At 38.3% G+C, this 21,180-nt stretch overlaps 1 protein-coding gene across 1 annotated transcript; it reads left to right on the top strand.

The window, feature by feature from the left end:
• Positions 1-14,907: 14,907 nt before the first annotated feature.
• On the top strand, positions 14,908-16,580 carry C11H2orf74 (chromosome 11 C2orf74 homolog). Its single transcript, XM_061156252.1, is given in 4 exon segments — positions 14,908-15,002; positions 15,237-15,386; positions 15,466-15,604; positions 16,407-16,580. Coding segments are annotated over 4 exon segments (558 nt in total).
• Positions 16,581-21,180: the final 4,600 nt, after the last annotated feature.

Genomic DNA, 21,180 nt, shown 5'->3' with positions numbered 1-21,180 from the left:
GCTAAGAGAATTTTGAGCATTACTTTACTAGCGTCTGAGATGAGTGCACTTGTGCAGTAGTTCGAGCATTCTTTGGCATTGCCTTTCTTTGGGATTGGAATGCAAACTGACCTTTTCCAGTCCTGTGGCCACTGCTGAGTTTTCCAAATTTGCTGACATATTGAGTGCAGCACTTTCACAGCATCATCTTTCAGCATTTGAAACAGTTCAACTGGAATTCCATCACCTCCACTAGCTTTGTTCATAGTGATGCTTCCTAAGGCCCACTTGACTTTGCATTCCTGAATGTCTAGCTTTTAGGTTGATGATCACACCATCGTGATTATTTGGGTCATGAAGATCTTTCTTTGGTATAGTTCTGTGTATACTTGCCACCTCTTCTTAATATTTTCTGCTTCTGTTATTTCATTTCTGCATGAAATGTTCCCTTGGTAACTCTAATTTTCTTGAAGAGACCTCTAGTTTTTCCCATTCTATTGCTTTCCTCTATTTCTTTGCATTGATCACTGAGGAAGGCTTTCTTATCTCTCCTTGCTATTCTTTGAAATTGTGCATCCAAATGCATATATCTTTCCTTCTCTCCTTTGCCTTTAGCTTCTCTTTTATTTACACCTATTTGTAGGCCTCCTCAGACAACCATTTTGCCTGTTTGCATTTCTTTTCCTTGGGGATGGTCTTGATCCCTGCCTCCTGTACAATGTCATGAACCTCCAGCATACCTCTTCAGACACTCTATTCATCAGATCTAATACCTTGAATCTATTTGTCACTTCCACTGTATAATCATTAAGAGATTTGATTTAGGTCATACCTTAATGGTCTAGTGGTTTTCCCTACTTTCTTCAATTTCAGTTTGATTTGGCAATAAGGATTTCATGATCTGAGCCACAGTCAGCTCCCGGTCTTGTTTTTGCTGACTGTATAGAGCTTCTCCATCTTTGGCTGCAAAGAATATAATCAATCTGATTTCATTGTTGACCATCTGGTGATGCCATGTGTAGAGTCGTCTCTTGTGTTGTTGGAAGAGGGTGTTTGCTATGGCAGTGTGTTCTCTTGGCAAAACTCTGTTAGCCTTTGACCTGCTTCATTCTGTACTCCAAGTCCAAATTTGCCTGTTACTCCAGGTGTTTCTTGACTTCCTACTTTTGCATTCCAGTCCCGTATAATGAATAGGACATCTTTTTTGGGTGTTAGTTCTAAAAGGTCTTGTAGGTCTTCATAGAACTGTTCAGCTTCTTTGGCATTACTGGTTGGGGCATAGACTTGGGTTGCTGTGATATTGAATGGTTTGCCTTGGAAACGAACAGAGATCATTCTGTCAATTTTGAGATATCACCCAAGTACTGCATTTCAGACTCTTTTGTTAACTATGATGAGAATTGTTTAAATGTCATTAAATTTGGAGGTGACTCCTTACAGATATTTTCTTTAGTTTCTTCTTGCTCACCTTTTATTAGAAGAAAATTTGCATGAAAATAGAATCTTTGCTGCTTGAGGCTTTGTTCTATCTAATGACCTAATAAAAATAAAAGTTTTAATAGGTACAACATTCTCTGCCTCACCACATAAAACAAGACTTTTAAAAATAAGATACAAGGAGACAAAATCATCTTTTTTACTTCAAGCAAAGCACCTCATTTTACCTCACCTGGAAATAGGCCTTTCAAACGCTTGCAGTGAATTCTTTCCTGCATAGGAACTGAAGGCCCCACAGTTTAACATAAGTTGACACTTGAACAACATTGGATTAGACTGTGTAGGTCCACATATACGTGGATTTTTTTCAATAACTACATTGGAAAAAATGTTTGGAGATACATGACAGTTTGAAAAACGTGCAGATAAACTCTGTAGACTAGAAACATGGAAAAAAAATTAATAAAAAGGGGAGCTAGGGGTGCATAAAATGTATAAGGATACTATGCCTATCCTTAGGCATAAAGTGAGCTATATTTAATATAAAATGAATAATGTGTTAGTTTTCTCTTTTACAACTTTGATTTCAAAGAATTACATTACCCATTACTGTATAGTATGCCTCTCTTTCTTCCTCTCACCTAATTAAAGGCAAAGGAGAAAAGGAAAGACATACACATCTGAATGCAAAGTTCCAGAGAATACCAAGGAGAGATAAGAAAACCTTCCTAAGTGAACAATGCAAACAAATAGAGGAAAACAATGGAATGGGAAAGACTAGAGCTCTCGGCAAGAAAATTAGAGATACCAAGGGAACATTTCATGGAAAGATGGACATAGTAAAGGACAGAATGGGATAAAGCCCACTTGGTCATGGTGTATTTTTTTAATACGTTGTTGGATTCTGTTTGCTAGAATTTTGTTAAGGATTTTTGCATCTATGTTCATCAGTGATATTGGCCTGGAGTTTTCTTTTTTTGTGGCATCGTTGTCTGGTTTTGGAATTAGGGTGATGGTGGCCTCATAGAATGAGTTTGGAAGTTTACCTTCTTCTGCAATTTTCTGGAAGAGTTTGAGTAAGATAGGTGTTAGCTCTTCTCTAAATTTTTGGTATGGTATTTTTCACAGAACTAGAACAAAAAATTTCTCAATTTGTATGGAAATACAAAAAACCTCGAATAGCCAAAGCAATCTTGAGAAAGAAGAATGGAACTGGAGGAATCAACCTGCCTGACTTCAGAATCTACTACAAAGCCACAGTCATCAAGACAGTATGGTACTGGCACAAAGACAGAAATATAGATCAATGGAACAGAATAGAAAGCCCAGAGATAAATCCACAAACCTATGGACACCTTATCTTCGACAAAGGAGGCAAGGATATACTATCGAAAAAAGACAACCTCTTTAACAAGTGGTGCTGGGAAAACTGGCCAACCACTTGTAAAAGAATGAAACTAGAATACTTTCTAACACCATACACAAAAATAAACTCAAAATGGATTAAAGATCTAAATGTAAGACCGGAAACTATAAAACTCCTAGAGGAGAACATAGGCAAAACACTCTCCGACATAAACCACAGCAGGATCCTCTATGACCCACCTCCTAGAATATTGGAAATAAAAGCAAAACTAAACAAATGGGACCTAATGAAACTTAAAAGCTTTTGCACAACAAAGGAAACTATAAGCAAGGTGAAAAGACAGTCCTCAGATTGGGAGAAAATAATAGCAAATGAAGCAACAGACAAAGGATTAATCTCAAAAATATGCAACTCCTGCAGCTCAATTCCAGAAAAATAAATGACCCAATCAAAAAATGGGCCAAAGAACTAAACAGACATTTCTCCAAAGAAGACATACAGATGGCTAACAAACACATGAAAAGATGCTCAACATCACTCATTATCAGAGAAATGCAAATCAAAACCACAATGAGGTACCATTACACGCCAGTCAGGATGGCTGCTATCCAAAAGTCTACAAGCAATAAATGCTGGAGAGGGTGTGGAGAAAAGGGAACCCTCTTACACTGTTGGTGGGAATGCAAACTAGTACAGCCGCTATGGAGAACAGTGTGGAGATTTCTTAAAAAACTGGAAATAGAACTGCCATATGACCCAGCAATCCCACTTCTGGGCATACACACTGAGGAAACCAGATCTGAAAGAGACACGTGCACCCCAATGTTCATCGCAGCACTGTTTATAATAGCCAGGACATGGAAGCAACTTAGATGCCCATCAGCAGATGAATGGATAAGGAAGCTGTGGTACATATACACCATGGAATATTACTCAGCCATTAAAAAGAATTCATTTGAACCAGTCCTAATGAGATGGATGAAGCTGGAGCCCATTATACAGAGTGAAGTAAGCCAGAAAGATAAAGAACATTACAGCATACTGACACATGTATATGGAATTTAGAAAGGTGATAACGATAACCCTATATGCAGAACAGAAAAAGAGACACAGATGTACAGAACAGACTTTTGAACTTTGTGGGAGAATGTGAGGGTGGGATATTTGAAAAGAACAGCATGTATACTATCTATGGTGAAACAGATCACCAGCCCAGGTGGGATGCACGAGACAAGTGCTCGGGCCTGGTGCACTGGGAAGACCCAGAGGAATCGGGTGGAGAGGGAGGTGGGAGGGGGGATCGGGATTGGGAATACATGTAAATCCATGGCTGATTCATATCAATGTATGACAAAACCCACTGGGAAAAAAAAAATAATAATAATAAAAATTAAAAAAGAAAAAAAAAAAAAATAGGTGTTAGCTCTTCTCTAAATTTTTGGTATGGTATTTTTCACAGAACTAGAACAAAAAATTTCTCAATTTGTATGGAAATACAAAAAACCTCGAATAGCCAAAGCAATCTTGAGAAAGAAGAATGGAACTGGAGGAATCAACCTGCCTGACTTCAGAATCTACTACAAAGCCACAGTCATCAAGACAGTATGGTACTGGCACAAAGACAGAAATATAGATCAATGGAACAGAATAGAAAGCCCAGAGATAAATCCACAAACCTATGGACACCTTATCTTCGACAAAGGAGGCAAGGATATACTATCGAAAAAAGACAACCTCTTTAACAAGTGGTGCTGGGAAAACTGGCCAACCACTTGTAAAAGAATGAAACTAGAATACTTTCTAACACCATACACAAAAATAAACTCAAAATGGATTAAAGATCTAAATGTAAGACCGGAAACTATAAAACTCCTAGAGGAGAACATAGGCAAAACACTCTCCGACATAAACCACAGCAGGATCCTCTATGACCCACCTCCTAGAATATTGGAAATAAAAGCAAAACTAAACAAATGGGACCTAATGAAACTTAAAAGCTTTTGCACAACAAAGGAAACTATAAGCAAGGTGAAAAGACAGTCCTCAGATTGGGAGAAAATAATAGCAAATGAAGCAACAGACAAAGGATTAATCTCAAAAATATGCAACTCCTGCAGCTCAATTCCAGAAAAATAAATGACCCAATCAAAAAATGGGCCAAAGAACTAAACAGACATTTCTCCAAAGAAGACATACAGATGGCTAACAAACACATGAAAAGATGCTCAACATCACTCATTATCAGAGAAATGCAAATCAAAACCACAATGAGGTACCATTACACGCCAGTCAGGATGGCTGCTATCCAAAAGTCTACAAGCAATAAATGCTGGAGAGGGTGTGGAGAAAAGGGAACCCTCTTACATTGTTGGTGGGAATGCAAACTAGTACAGCCGCTATGGAGAACAGTGTGGAGATTTCTTTAAAAACTGGAAATAGAACTGCCATATGACCCAGCAATACCACTTCTGGGCATACACACTGAGGAAACCAGATCTGAAAGAGACACGTGCACCCCAATGTTCATCGCAGCACTGTTTATAATAGCCAGGACATGGAAGCAACCTAGATGCCCATCAGCAGATGAATGGATAAGGAAGCTGTGGTACATATACACCATGGAATATTACTCAGCCATTAAAAAGAATTCATTTGAATCAGTTCTAATGAGATTGATGAAACTGGAGCCCCTTATACAGAGTGAAGTAAGCCAGAAAGATAAAGAACATTACAGCATACTAACACATATATATGGAATTTAGAAAGATGGTAATGATAACCCTATATGCAAAACAGAAAAAGAGACACAGATGTACAGAACAGACTTTTGGACTCTGTGGGAGAAGGCGAGGGTGGGATGTTCTGAGAGAATAGCATTGAAACAAGTATACTATCAAGGGTGAAACAGATCACCAGCCCAGGTTGGATGCATGAGACAAGTGCTCGGGCCTGGTGCACTGGGAAGACCCAGAGGGATGGGATGGGGACGGAGGCGGGAGCGGGGATCGGGATGGGGAATACATGTAAATCCATGGCTGATTCATGTCAATGTATGACAAAACCCACTACAATATTGTAAAGTAATTAGCCTCCTACTGATAAAAATAAATGAAAAAAATAAAATAAAATGTTAAAAAAAATAATAAAATAAAATAAGTCAGTCGTGAGTATTCATTGGAAGGACTGATGCTGAAGCTGAAGCGCCCATACTTTGGCCACCTGATGGGAAGAGCTGACTCATAAGAAAAGACTCTGATGCTGGAGAAGATTGACATCAGGAGGAGAAGGGGATGACAGAGGACGAAATGGTTGGATGGCATCACTGCCTCAATGGACATGAGTTTGAGCAAGGTCTGGGAGATGGTGAAGGACAAGGAAGCCTGGTGTGCTATAGTCCATGGGGTCACAAAGAGTCAAACAACAACAAATGGAGGACTAATCTTGGTATTTTTTTTTATTTGCTATTTTGGAAAATTATAGGTTGAATTAATAATAAACACATAGGAACCAAGACAATATTTTTTAAATTAAAGGTCCAGGATTTTTAGCTTCAAGTGGCAGAAAAGGAACTGTACAAGAAAGGCAACATGCTCCTAGTACACTTTAAAGCTTATATAATCATAATAATATTAAATATCAAATAATGATTTAACAAAATTGTGTTATAAATATACTGAGGTAATTGGAGAAAAATAATTGGTGGTGAGTATGGAAGGAGATACACATATACATGTCTATATATTTACATATAATATTAAATATTATATACATGCCTATAATATTTATATAATATACTTTCTATATAAATATATGTAAAATCTATTTTTTTTTAGGAATAAAGCTGTTTAAATCACAGCATGGAGGGAGTTCAATATCTTCAATCTAATACTACTGACTTTAATCTGCTGCACAGGAGTGAAGTGTCCAATGTCAGCAGATCCATAGAAGTAAACAGATAAGCAGAAAAAAAAGCTTCCTAAAGTATTTCATTCTTACCCTGGGTGCAGCCATAGCTTAACAATCTGCAGTGTAAGTTAGCCTCAAGAAAAGAAAGGGACACTGGTTATAGTTAAAGGGATATATTACATAAAGTGAAAGGAGTACATATGAGTTTACAACATATGCAATATATGCAGGGTGTCATATATAATCTAAAACATTGAAAATAAACAAATAGTTTAAAAGCATCAGAGAGATGAAATTTTTACAAAAATATGGAAGAATATAACAGAAAGAGCACTTCACAATTATTAAAGGAGATTGCCTCTACTATGAAGAATTTGTGGTGGTGATTCAGGTAGCTTTTTTCCTTATATGATAGCATTTGTCTTTTTATACTACATGCTTTTATAATTTTAATAAAATTCATAAAATAAAAAAGAAAACATAGGGGACAAAATATAAGTAAAGGCAAATTAAAAGCATATACAGTGTTTATTGTTACCGTTGTTAAGTCGCTCAGTTGTCTCTGACTCTTTGTGAACCCATGAACTACAGCATGCCAAGCTTCCCTGTCCTTCATTATCTCCCCGAGTTTGCTCAAACCCATGTCCATTGAGTCAGTGTTGCCTCAATGTTTATACACACTCCACTGTTCATTTCAACACCGTTTCACAATACCCAAGACATGAAAGCATCCTAAATATCCATCAGTAGATGAATGGATAAAGAAGGTATCACATAAATATGTGTGTATATATAGATAATGGAATATTAATCATCAATTAAAAAGAATGAAATAATGCCATTTGCAAATTTCTTTTTTAATTATAAAAAGAAAATAATTGTAGCCACCTCAAAAAAAGAATGTACAATGTTTACCCTTGGAAACCTAAGAATTAAAAGAACTATTCTTCATTCTCTAAGAGATATCATAGAACATGAATTCTTATTACAAACAAAATTTTTTTTAAAAAAGAGTACAAGTCAAAGCAAAGGATTTCATTAAATAGAAAAAAAAAAAAGGAACCAAATTGACAAAGTTAAAGAATTGAAAGAAAAATCAACACTACAGAGAATGCCACTTTAAAAGTAATACTAACAACAAAATAAAATTAATGCAACAGAAAATGTCTTAGACACAGCGGCAAGATTGAATGGTGCTGCTAAGTCACTTCAGTCATGTCCGACTCTGTGTGATCCCATAGATGGCAGCCCACCAGGCTCCCCTGTCCCTGGGATTCTCCAGGCAAGAACGCTGGAGTGGGTTGCCATTGAATAAATAACATTTAAAAAGGAAAACTGCAAAGAGTGAATATAGTGTGTTACAATTCACAGCAAATATACATCAGTTATAAAATATATATTTGTAAATAAACCTAACACATAGATACACTTTAAAATAACATAATAATGTAGAAACTTAGCAGACAGTTCATGTAGGTGTCATAACAAGTAATATCAAGTTCCACAGATGCTGGTAGCAATGTCTCCACTTTCATACAAGTAGCCACATGCCCTAAGTATGTCACTGAGATGGTTACATAAGAGGTTTCTAACTTTCTCTTTCCCACAGATATACATTAATATACAGATCAATTCCCTCTGACAGAAATTCAAAAAGTAGTTGAGTGATCCCTGCATATTCGGGTGACTGAGAAAATATCCACATCAGATACCCGCATACCAGCCTGTGTCTAGGTATGGACTAGGATCCTAAACAGAGCCTGAAAGAATCAGTGGGTACTTCCCCAGCCTTCTCTCTCCAGCTCACTCCAACAATAAAGGCAAGTCAGCAGCATGTCCCTGGAAGGAGCTTATTCATACATCTAGCACACCAACTTTTGTGGCTGCTACACAAGGGACATTCCCTGAATCATCTCGTTCTGATAGTTAACAGGGTTTGCATTCATTAGTCCCACAGTACTATAGCAAACAAACTCTGTTTTAAAACTGCTACTTGAGCACTCCCTATGGTTCTATGTTAGGCTCAGTGCAGAGGGAGCAGGAAAAATAAACACTCATTTCCCGGTTTCTCCCTGGAAGGAGTTGACCAAATACATTCCCAGCTTCTGCCCCAGGGTCTAGTTTCTAATAAGCCTGCATCTAGGTGCTGACTGGGATCCTCCTGGAAGACCCAAAGAGCCAGCGGGCATTACCCTCAAATTTTCCCTCTGCATGGCCTCAACAATAAAACCAAGTCTCCAGCTTCTCCTTGAAAGGAGCTTGTCCACACATTTAGCACTTCAAATTTTAGCCCTTCAAGGTCCACACAACTGACGGACCTTCAAATCACGTAGGTCTATTAACAAAGTCTATAGGTTTAGAATTCACAAGTCCATGTGAAAGTCACTCAGTCATGTCTGACTCTTTGCGACTCCATGGACTATACAGCCCATGGAATTCTCCAGGCCAGAATACTGGAGTGGGTAGCCTTTCCCTTCTCCAGGGGATCTTCCCAACCCAGGGATCGAACCCAGGTCTCCCACATTGCAGGTGGATTGTTTACCAGCTTAGCCACAAGGGAAGCCCCCACAAGTCCATAGAGCCATAGTAAATAACAAGTAGTTTTGAAACAGGCACACAGCATTTTCTGCAGCTATGACCTCTGGGTTCAGTTCAGAGGGAGTGGGCAAAAATGCCCATCTTCTGGTTTCTCTCTGGAAAGAAATGTTTCTAAACTCATTACATGAGATCAGTGTTACCTTGATACCAAAGACAGACAAGAACACAACAAGAAAAGTACAGGCCAATAACCCTAGTGAACATAGATATACAAAAAATCCTCAGAAATATTTGCAAACTGAATTCAACAGTAGAGTAAGAGGATTGTACACCATGAAAAAGTGAGATATATTCCTTGGATGCAAGAATGGTTCAATATATGCAAATGAGTCAATGAGATATACCACATTAAAAAATTGAAAAATAAAAACCATATGATCATCCCAATAAACACAGAAAAAGTACTTGATAAAATTCAACATCCTGTCATGAAAAAGACTCTCAATGATTTAAGCATAAAGGGAACATACCTCAACATAATAAAGGTCATATAGGACAAGCCCACATTTAATGTCCCCAACAGTGAAATTCTGAAAGATTTTCCTTTAAGATCAAGAACAAGACAAGTGTGCCCACTTTATCACTTTTATTAAACACAGTACTGAAAGTCCTAGCTAGAACAATTAGAAAAGAAAACAAAGCAAAAGTTATCCAAATTGCAAAGGAAGAAGTGAAATTATCCCTATTTACAGATGACATGATCTTATAAATAAAAACCCTAAAGACTCCACCAAAAATTTATTAGAATAAAGAAATTTAGTAAAATTGCAAGACAAAAAATCAATAGGCAAAAATTATATACATTTATCTGCATTAATAAAGAACTATGAGAAAAAGAAAATATAAAAAATCATTTACACTTGTATAACCAAAGAGAACTATGGTGTTGGAGAAGACTCTTGAGAGTCCCTTGGACAGCAAGATCAAACCGGTCAATCCTAAAAGAAATCAGTCTTGAATATTCACTGGAAGGATTGATGCTGAAGCTGAAGCTCCAATACTTTGGCCACCTGATGTGAAGAACTGATTCACTGGAAAGGGCACTGATGCTGGGAAAGATTGAAGTCAGGAGGAGAAGGGGAAGACAGAGGATGAACTCATTGGATGGCATCACTGCCTGGATGGACATGAGTTTGAGCAAGCTCCGGGAGTTGGTGATGGACAGGGAAGCCTGGCGTGCTGTAGTCCATGGATTCACAAAGAGTTGGACGACTGATTGACTAAACTGAACTGATACATAAACTTAATCTTGAAACATCAAGATGGTATTGTCAGCAACAGTATGTTAGATACTTAGAAAATTAAATTATTTTCCCAAAGAGTCCTTTTTCGAAACTCTAGCTAATTTTTCTCTCCCTTCCCATGTTTGTTGCTATCTAAGTGAAAGCGGAAGTAAAGTCACTCAATTGTGTCCAACACTTTGCGACCCCATGGACTGCAGCCCACCAGGCTCCTCCATCCGTGGGATTTTCCAGGCAAGAATACTGGAGTGGGTTGCCAGTTCCTTCTCCAGGAGATCTTCCCAACCCAGGGATTGAACCCAGGTCTCCTGCATTGTAGGCAGACGCTTTACCATCCGAGCCACCAGGGAAGTCTCTATCTAAGTAACCTTATTTGATTCCCTTAAGCATGTATGACTAAGTTAAATTACTTATTTACATTTTCCTTCACTAGAATGTAATACTTCTGAAGACAGAATCTTTATAACACCGTTTTTAGATGCTAAGCATTTATTGACTGTGTAACCATAAAAGATGAGATAATTGGTGCCCTTATACTTCCTTCTACCTCCCCCTGCCAAATATTATTATTTCTATTACTCTTTTACACTCTCTTTTACACTCTTACTACAACTATGTTTTGTTCTATTCTCAGTTCCAACAAGTCCTTAGCCTTAATTTTATATGAAAATTAATTAAATGCTCATCATCATTTCCTTTACCACAATTTATTCAAGTTTCTGCATTCTGATTCCATATTCAATTAGCTGCATTTGACCACTGGGAAAATTTTCCAAGAAGAGTCACTAAATGTTATTTCCTTGTGTCTTCTGATGTTTGAGGATGTCTGTTAATTGCCTTCATAGTTGAAACTCATATCAGCTGGATAATTTATAATTTAGTCACATTTATTTTTCATTTAATTTTATAAACATAATTTCTTTGTCTTCTGGCTCATGTGTTACAGTGGAAAAGGCTGAAGTCAGACAGAGCTTTTCACCCTTGCAGATAATTTGTCATTTTCCCTGAATATGTATGCATTTCTCTTTTTTCCTAGAACTTAAATGTCAATTTTCTGGGCTGATTTTTTTTTTAAAATAGCATAGTGCTCTTTTCATATTGAGAATAACTTCCCTTTATTTCAGAAGAACGTTTCTTCATGACCACCTTTAATTCATTGTTTTCTTTCCCATTGGTTGACTTCTTGACTTCATCAAAACAAATTACACTTGTCTGTTCAACTTTATCTCTCTCTACATTAAACTTCCTTCATATTATTTTTTTCTTCCCTCTATATTACCTATTATTTCTCATTGCATATATTATTTCCCATATATTAAGGGAAGTTGTCATTAAGCAATATATGGAAAAACATTATAAAATTACATATCTTGAGAAATGATGCAAGGAAAAAAAAACTTTAATAGTGATATAGAAAGTGAAAGTCGCTCAGTCGTGTCCAACTCTTTGGGGCCCCATGGACTGTCTAGTCCCTGGAATTCTCCAGGCCAGAATACTGGAGTGGGTAGCCTTTCCCTTCTCCAGGGGATCTTCCCAACCCAGGGATGGAACCCAGGTCTCCCGCTTTGCAGGCACATTCTTTACCAGCTAAGCCATAAGGTTAAGTCCAGGAATACTGGAGTGGGTAGCCTATCCCTTCTCCAGGGGATCTTCCCAACCCAGGAATTGAACCAGGGTCTCCTGCATTGCAGGTGGATTCTTTACCAACTGAGCTATGAGGGAAGCCCATAGTGATATAGGGGGTCCTAATTTATATCAGGTAGTCAGGAAAGAGTTCTCAGTAGAAGTGATAGCTAAGCTGTGAAGTAACTGTTGAGTTAATCAGGTGAAGAGTTAGTGGGAAATCACTAGGACAAATTGCATACAGAGGAAATAGCTTGCCTCTCTCTGCATTGGGAAAATAATTGGTGTTTGAAGAACCAAAAGACAGTGGTGGCTCAGATGGTAAAGCGTCTGCCAGCAATGTGGGAGACCTGGGTTCAATCCCTGGGTCGGAAAGATCCCCTGGAGAAGGAAATGGCAACCCACTCCAGTACTTTGCCTGGAAAATTCCATGGACGGAGGATCCTGGTAGGCTACAGTCCATGGGGTCGCAAAGAGTCAGACGTGACTAAGCGACTTCACATGGCTGAAGTACAATGAATGCCAGAAAAAAATAAAATGATTTGGAATGGTTTTTGAAAGGAAAGGAAAATCATATAGAGCAACAGTAGATAAAAGAGTCATTGTTTAGTTGCTAAGTCTTGTTCAACTCTTTCATGACCCCATCAATGATAGCCTGCCAGGCTCCTCTGTTCATGGGGTTCTTCAGGCAAGAATACTGGAGTCAGTTGCCCTTTCCTTCTCCAGGAGATCTTTCCCACCCAAGGATTGAACCCACATCTCCTGCTTGGTAGGCAGATTCTTTACCACTGAACCACCTGGGAATCTCAAAAGGATTCTATTTTATTCTAAATTAGATTATAATTCAATCAAATTTTTTTAAAGGAGAGATACGAGGTATTTGTAGTAACAAATAAAATATCACCTCATTAGCTGTATGAAATTTCAGGGGTAGCACAAATGTGTGATGAATAGAGTAACAAGTAGATATAGTGTGAAGAAGTATTGGTGATGGTTTGTATAACGGTGCCAGCAGTGGACTTGAAAAGAGATGCATAAATTTCGGATATTTGGGGGAGGTAGAACTGATGGAATCTTGCAATGTGTTGAGGGTTGCATATGTAAATAAAAAAGAATGTCAAGGAAACCTTCATATTTCTGAAATATACCAGGAGAGGTATAGACACTATTTACCAAATCAGAAAAATCATAAAGGATAGTCACGTTTGCTTGGTGGCAAGAGTTTGAAACATAAGGGTTCCTCTGTATATATGTGATGCCCATTAAATAGCAATGTGAGATGTGAAGGAGGTAGCTGTAATATGAATTTAATACTTAATAGAGTTCTTAATAACTGTTAGACAAAAGATTCTAGGCATGCATAATCAGTAGTTGCCGCACACAAGCTCAGTAGTTGTGGCTCGCGGGCTCTAGAGCGCGGGCTCAGTAGTTGTGGCGCATGAGCTTAGTTGCTCAGGGGTGTGTGGAATCTTCCCAGGCCAGAGATCAAACCCATGTTCCCTGCATTGGCAAGCAGATTCTTACCCACTGTGCCACCACGGAGGTCCCTGAATGTAATATTTAATTATGTAAAGCTAACATATTATTCAGAGACTATTCATAGAAAATTTTAAATGTAGTAAAATACTTAGGGAATACTTAGAAGTTACCATTTAAAGCTTTACTCAGATTAACTCACTAAATCCATACAATAAAGCTAGTAAGTAACTAGTAAGTTACTCTTTTTCTAGTTTTAACAATGAACATTCTGAGGCAAAGAGAGGTACATGCTCTAGGACACACGGCTAATTAACCACGTGTCTGAAATAAAGAAGATTAAAGGAAAAGTAGAGGAAAAAAGAAGTAAGGATGATTCGAAAAGACCCATGTACCCCAATGTTGATTGCAGCACTGTTTATAATAGCCAAACATGGAAGCAACCTAGATGTCCATTGACAGATGAATGGATAAAGAAGCTATGGTACATATATACAATGGAATATTAGCCATAAAAAGGAATGAATTTGAATCCATTCTAGTGAGGTGGATGAAACTAGAACCTGTTATACAGAATAAAGTAAGTCAAAAAGAGAAAAACAAATATCATATATTAACGCAAATACATGAAATCTAGAAAAATGTTACTGGCGAACCTATTTGCAGGGCAGGAATAGAGACACAGACATAGAGAACGGACTGTGGACACAGCGGGGGAAGCAGAAAGTGGGATGAATTGAGAGAGTAGCATTGAAACACCTACATTACCTATGTAAAATAGATAGCCAGAGAGGATAGACGGACTGCAGCCCAGGGGAGAGTTTTTGTGGTTCTTCTGATTTCAGGTGATGGGCAGGGTTGGGCTGGTGCTATGATCCCCCTAACTCAACAGTTCCATGATTTTATGATGTCACTGAAGAGGGAAGAATGGGGAGCTGGGCTCGGCTCCAGCTACTCCAATTCCTCCGTCCTCTGGATTTTGACAGTTTTTGGGATGAGGGGAGATGAGCTGAGTCCCGCGTGTCCCAGCTCAGTCTCCCCTCTAGCCAACCTCAGCCCCCACCACATTTATGGAGAGAAATTAACCAGGGTGAGTCCACACCACCAGAACAAGCCGAGCATCTTTTATGAAGCTGATCAAAAGAACAACAATAAAAACATCCTTTTATTCTTCTGTTTCTAGAAAACTTAAAGAACAAGAGAACTACATTCACACTGAGCTGGAAAACATATTTGGACAATCTGTGATTGTGAGAGTAGATGAGTCTTCTAGTTAACCATATGAACTTTGAAACCACAGAATTCACTTTCTTCATCATCCTTCTAATTTGCCTCAGTTGCATCTTCCTTTTATTGGTGGTTTTTTTATATAAATGGTATAAATCCATGCTGATAAATTGGGATCAGATTATAAGTCACACTAGCAAATGTATCTAGTAATAATATAAAGCAATTTAAAAATAGACCAAATAATAATGCTATAGCTATCTGTTTTTTTCTATTTCAGGGTTTTAGAAATGCTAATTTCCTGCTTAAAAGTGAAATTCCTTTCCAAGTCTTAACACCAAGACCTTTCTTTCTTTCCCACACTTTCTCCTTTGTGATTATAGTTCCCAAAGCAGGACAGATGAAGAGACAGAAAAAGGTCCTTGTACAGAAAATGAAGGTGAAGACTGTCCAGCTACTAATACAGAGATGAATGATTTAGACAACCAAGAAAAGTAAGTCTGCACCTTAGGATGTGGTGGAACACCATTTTTGTGTGTGACCATGAGGGCTAAGATGCATAAATTTTTAAAACCTTGCTGATTGATTTTCTAGGACTCCTGCACCTGCAAGGCATGGCATTCTTGTCCAGAGACAGAGTAAAGAAGCGATGACCACACCCTTAGGAAATAGAGAGGATGTGGAGGGTGAAGAAGAGAACAAAACAAAAGAGAAACGAAAGCCTGAGAATGCTGGAGAAAATGGTCAAGAGGTGATAGGCTTTTCTACTCTTAAGAGGCATTTAGTGTTTAAAGAAGCAGTAAATTTCTTGGCTAGGTATATTGAAGGATGGTCTTGTTTGTAACTTAGGTTTGTATCTGGAAGGAGTGCAGTGTTGACAATCATTTAAACCACCCTTCTTACCTTATTGGTTCATTTTATTAAACCAACTACACAAGCCATGCCTGGACACTTGCTCCATCTTCATCCTTACATTTGTGGTTTTCTTAATATTTCCCTTTCATTTTGCTTTATTCAGAATCCTAAGATGTTAGAGCTGGAGGAGATCATTTAGGGAGCCAGCACTCTCATGTTACGAATGAGAAAATAAGATGAATTGTTGAAGTCATTCCTCCATGGCCAGGCTCAGGACCAGATGCCAAATATCTGCTCTACTTCTGGGTTCCTTCTACAAAAGCCTGTAAACATTGCCAGGGTCTTCTTGAACTTCATGTTTGGGGCTGCCTAATAACAGCAACTCACATGTCCTCCTAACATGAGACCCATGACCACTCCGAGACAGAATGGTGATCCAGGTGGCTCTTGGGTTTAACTCCTTTGTAGAGAAAATAACACATGTTGCCAGATGCTATTTAAATATAGCAGTGTGTGCTTTTATAACCATAGAAATATAAAAATTATATCTTCATGGATTATTACTGCTTTTCTGTATCATTTAGAAATCCTTTTTCTGTTTCTTACTAACAATGTATATATAACCCATATTTTTTAAAAGCAGGGCTTGTTGTATTCATAAATTTATCATTGATACTATTTGTTACATTCTCTTACAGGATGACTATTTGCAAAAACCACTCATACCTGTCACTGGAAGTCCTTCAGTTGTTGATAACCATAAAAGACCCTTAAAAGGAGTAACATTTTCTAGGGAGGTAATCGTTGTGGACCTTGGAAAGGACAATCCTATAGCTCGAAGCTATACTCGATTACATAAAGAGAGAAAGTGAAGCTCCAAAAAGGCTGAGAGCAAAAGAAATGTAACCTTAGACTAACAAAGAAATGACTGGGGGTACAAAATCATGTTGAAACAGCAAAATAATGGGGAATTAAGCAAATATGGATAATATTTTATCTTTGTGCAGAAAAGGTGGACTATGTGCAGAATTCTGTAAGTAAAATACCCAGGGCAACTCAAATGTGAGTTCAAGAAATTGATTGTATTAAGTGTCCTTAAAACTGTCTACTCAGACACTGTTGTACCATGTGAATAAAGTTATTTGTGTTTGTGCAGATGTCTTTTAGGTAAGTCATCTTCAAGCGGGATTTTGGAAACAGCCCGGGTTCTTGGTGCTTTGATCATAGGCATTTACAATCAAATAACATTACTGCTATCATCATGGAAACTTCCAGTAAGTAGGAATAGGGTCTCCTACAAGATAGTTCCCTTTGAATTCAGTCCTGAAATCTTTCTTGTCCTGACAACTGCTTTTTTTTCTAATTTAAATATATATATATTTATTTATTTATTTATTTGACCATACCAGGTCTTAGTCGTAGCATGTAGTATCTAGTTCCCCAACCAGGGATTGAATTCCAGCCCCTTGTGTTGGGAGCACGGAGTCTTAGCCAATGGACCACCAGAAAAGTCCCCTGACAATTGATTTTTAAAATTGATACCAAGTAAAGGATGATGGGTACCATCTACCAACAAAATATCCTGTTACTTAGGCAAATCCTGAGGTTATACTATGCTTGATTTCAATAATTTAAAAATTTGCTTTTAATCTGTGAAATATGACATTACGGACCAGTACAATATCATCCAAACCATTGCAGTAAACATTTGTGAGATGTGTAAGGGGCTATGACAGGAGATAAGAAGCAGAAAACAGCATCTGATTCAGGGGCCTAGCACATTGCAATGTCTACGTCATATGTTTAATACATGTTTGTTGGGTGACTGGGAGAATAAGTGATAAAATAATGTAGAATGTGTGACTAATGCTAAATGGAACTATTGACACCTTTTTTTTTTTTAATTTTTTAATTTTTTTTGTTTTTTATTTATTTATTTTTTTTATTAGTTGGAGGCCAATCACTTCGCAACATTTCAGTGGGTTTTGTCATACATTGATATGAATCAGCCATGGATTTACACGTATTCCCCATATTGACACCTTTTGATGGGGAGAAGTCCCTGTGGTCTGGGACCATTCCACTGTGTGGAAGAGAAGGGACTTAACGGAATGGAAGGATTGGCTAATACAAGCAGAGGGAAGAGTGTATTTCAATCGGTGACAGGCACAAGCCAAGGCAGAGATGTGAGAATGTGTGTTGAGTCTACTGGGCACCAGTTAGTTGGAGGAGTGTTGAGAGTTCACAGGGAAGTGTGGTGAGGGGTCAGAGTAAGGTCACTCTGAGGGTCCCAGGCTAGAGAGAGGTATTGGGTAGAGAATGCAGTAAAGCAGCGTGCACTGGGGCTGGGGGTCTACAGTAATATCCATCCAGAGCCCTAGAGTCCAGGAACTGTCTACAATCACTGAAAAATAATGATCTTTCACCTGATGGTAACATTAAATTTTTTTTGACTGCATCCCACAGCATGTGGGATCCAACTTACCCTGTCAGGGATGGAAACTGTGCCCCCTGCAGTGGAAGCACAGTCTTAACCACTGGACTGCCAAGGAAGTCCCAACATTAAAATTTTTTTAAGTTAATTATTATAAAATACACATAAAATCTACCATCTTAACGATCTTAAGTGCACAGTTAAGTAATACTAAGTACACTCACATTGTACAGTCATCACATGCATCCACAGTACTCCTCATTTTGCTGCACTCTAACTCTACCCATTAAACACTAACTCCTCATTTCCCAGCACCCCAGCCTCTGGTAACCACCAACCTACTTTCTATCTCTATGAATTTGACTACTCTAAGTACCTCATACAAGTGGAATTACAGTATTTATCCTTCTGTGAGCAGGTTCTTTCACCCAGCATAATGTCCTCAAGGTTTATCCATGTATCAGAATTTCCTTTCTTTTAAAGCCTGAATAATATTCCTTTTTTTTTTTTAATATTTCAAATGTTTATACACTTATCCATTAATGAACACTTTGGGTTGCTTCACTTTTTGTCTACTGTAAATAATGCTGCTCTGAATGTTTCAAATTCTAATATATGAAATTTCAGACCTAGATGATCATTTATTTCCGTATGAGTATTTCTATATGAGGACTTCCCTGGTGGCTCAGATGGTGAAGAATCCGCCTGTGGCGCCCAGGTTCGACACCTGGGTTGGGAAAATACCTTGGAGAAGGAAACGGCAACCCACTCCAGTATTCTTGCCTGGAGAATTCCAAGGACAGAGGAGCCTGGTGGGCTACAGTCCATGGGGTTGCACAAGGGATTGCAAAGAGTCAGATACGACTGAGTGACTACTAACACTTTCACTTTCATTTCTCATTTCCATATGATGTCATGATTTCATTGCCTATATCTGTATCTGAATTTATAAAAACAAGTTACTTTTTCACAAACTGACAAGAGTATTAAAGGAATGAATCCATAAATGATGCATCTATGCCAAAGTTAAGGCCAGTTTCCTCGTGTGTGGACTGTACTAGCTGAAGTTTTGTAAAACTTTCAGTAGAAGAAAATGGTAGGAAAATGGGTCATCAGTGCCTCTGATAGTACAGACACCCGAAATTCCAAAAAGACCAATCAATATGCCACCACTATGGGCTGAGTCAAATTCAATGTTACTTGAATTTTATTAGTTTTTATGCTTTTGTTTGTATTTTGTTAGTAAATGTGTTTTGATTTGATTTTTTTTTTTAAGATACCTGATGAAAAATGTTCAAGACAGCTCTGATTTTTTTTGAAAAATGTTAATTAATTAGTTTGGCTGCACCAGGTCTTAGCTGGGGGACTCAGGATCTTTGATCTTTGTTGTGGCACACAGCGGTCTTTTGTCGCAGCCTATGGGATCCACTTCCCTGACCAGGGATGGAACCTGGGCCCCTTGCTTTGGGAGCATGCAGTCCTAGCCACTGGACCCCCAGGGAAGTCCCTGTTTTGATTTTAGAATTGAATGAGAGCACTAAGGAGTTGATATTCAGTTTTATGTTTCAATACAGTTTAAAGTAACACTGTATTTAATGAACAATTCAAGGTCATTGTGTGTGTGTTTTGGGGGGGTAAGTCCCTAAGAATTCTATTACGGGATTAGGTTATTGATGAGCAGCACCTGGGCGATAAATGGAGATGACTCTAGTGACAATTCAGGGTTTAAGGATGAGGGTCTGGAATAGAGAGGTGGCAAAACACAAAGAGTAAAGAATGTCAGTTTCTGATTTGATGTGGAAAAAGAGAGGACACAACAGCGACTCCTGAGTTTGGACACCTGACTGTCAGAAATAGGAAAGTCCAAAGAAGTGACTGGTTGGAAGGAAATGATTAGCTAGATTTTAGCTCTGCCGAATTTGAGATGTTTGCCAGAAATTCAGCTGAAGATGCCTGGGGCACCAAAGCTGTGGGACTCCCCATTTCCATCTGCTAAGCTGTGGCTCCTGTTAAAAGCTGCTGTTAAAAGTGCCCATTGGTATTTCTCTTGTAGAAGTGGGGTCAAACTTACCACCTTTCCTCTTTAATTAGCTGTGGACTCAGGGACCCTCTTCAAATGACTACCCCAAGCAAGGCACATCACCCGAAATCCAAGAGGGAAAAGCTAAATAAATTGAAGTATTTTTAGAAAAGCTTTTAAAGTCAAAAGACCAACAACAAAACCAAGAAAGCCTATTTAAAAAAAAAAAAACTTTTACTGTCATACAGAGTGAAGTGAGTCAGAAAGAGAAAAATATTGCATTTTAACACATAAATATGGAATATAGAAAAATGGTACTGGTGAACTATTTGCGGGGCAGGAATAGAGACGCAGACGTAAAGAATGGACCTGTGGAACAGCGAGGGAAGGAGAAGGTGGAATGAATTGAGAGAGTAGGATTGACGTATATACACGTGTTTGTAAAACAGATAGCTAGTGACAAGCTGCTGTGAGGACGGGAGCTCAGACCGGTGCTATGTGAGGACCTAGGGGGTGGGATGGGGAGGTGGGAGGCTCAACAGGGAGGAGACATCTGTATACTTAGAGTGGATTCACACTGTTGTACAGCCGAAACTGACAGACACTGTAAACCAGTTATCCTTCCATTAAAAAAATATACAGGAAAAGTTGCACAAGTAGTACAGAGAACTATGTACGCTCTCACTCAGATTCCCCAGTTAACTGTTTACCACATTTGTATTACCATTCCCTCTCTCCATAAAATCCATATGTTTTAAGCATTTGAGAGTCAGATGCAAACATACCGTATCATTCAGCCTTAGCACTTCAGCACAAATTTCCAACAAACTGGGACATCGTCCCACACAATCAACCATCAATTAACATTGATACACTTGCCGTCTAATCCACAGGCCTCACTCAAAATTTGCTGGTTGTCCCAGTTATATTCTTTGTAGGCTCAGGATCCAGTTCAGGATAACACTTTCTGTTTAGCCATCGTGTCTCTTTAGTCTCTTCAATTTGGACCTGTTCCTCA

This window comes from Dama dama, chromosome 11 (genome assembly GCF_033118175.1).
Source record: "Dama dama isolate Ldn47 chromosome 11, ASM3311817v1, whole genome shotgun sequence".
In the NCBI taxonomy this organism is placed as follows: domain Eukaryota; kingdom Metazoa; phylum Chordata; class Mammalia; order Artiodactyla; family Cervidae; genus Dama; species Dama dama.
This window is presented reverse-complemented; position numbering and strand designations above follow the sequence as displayed.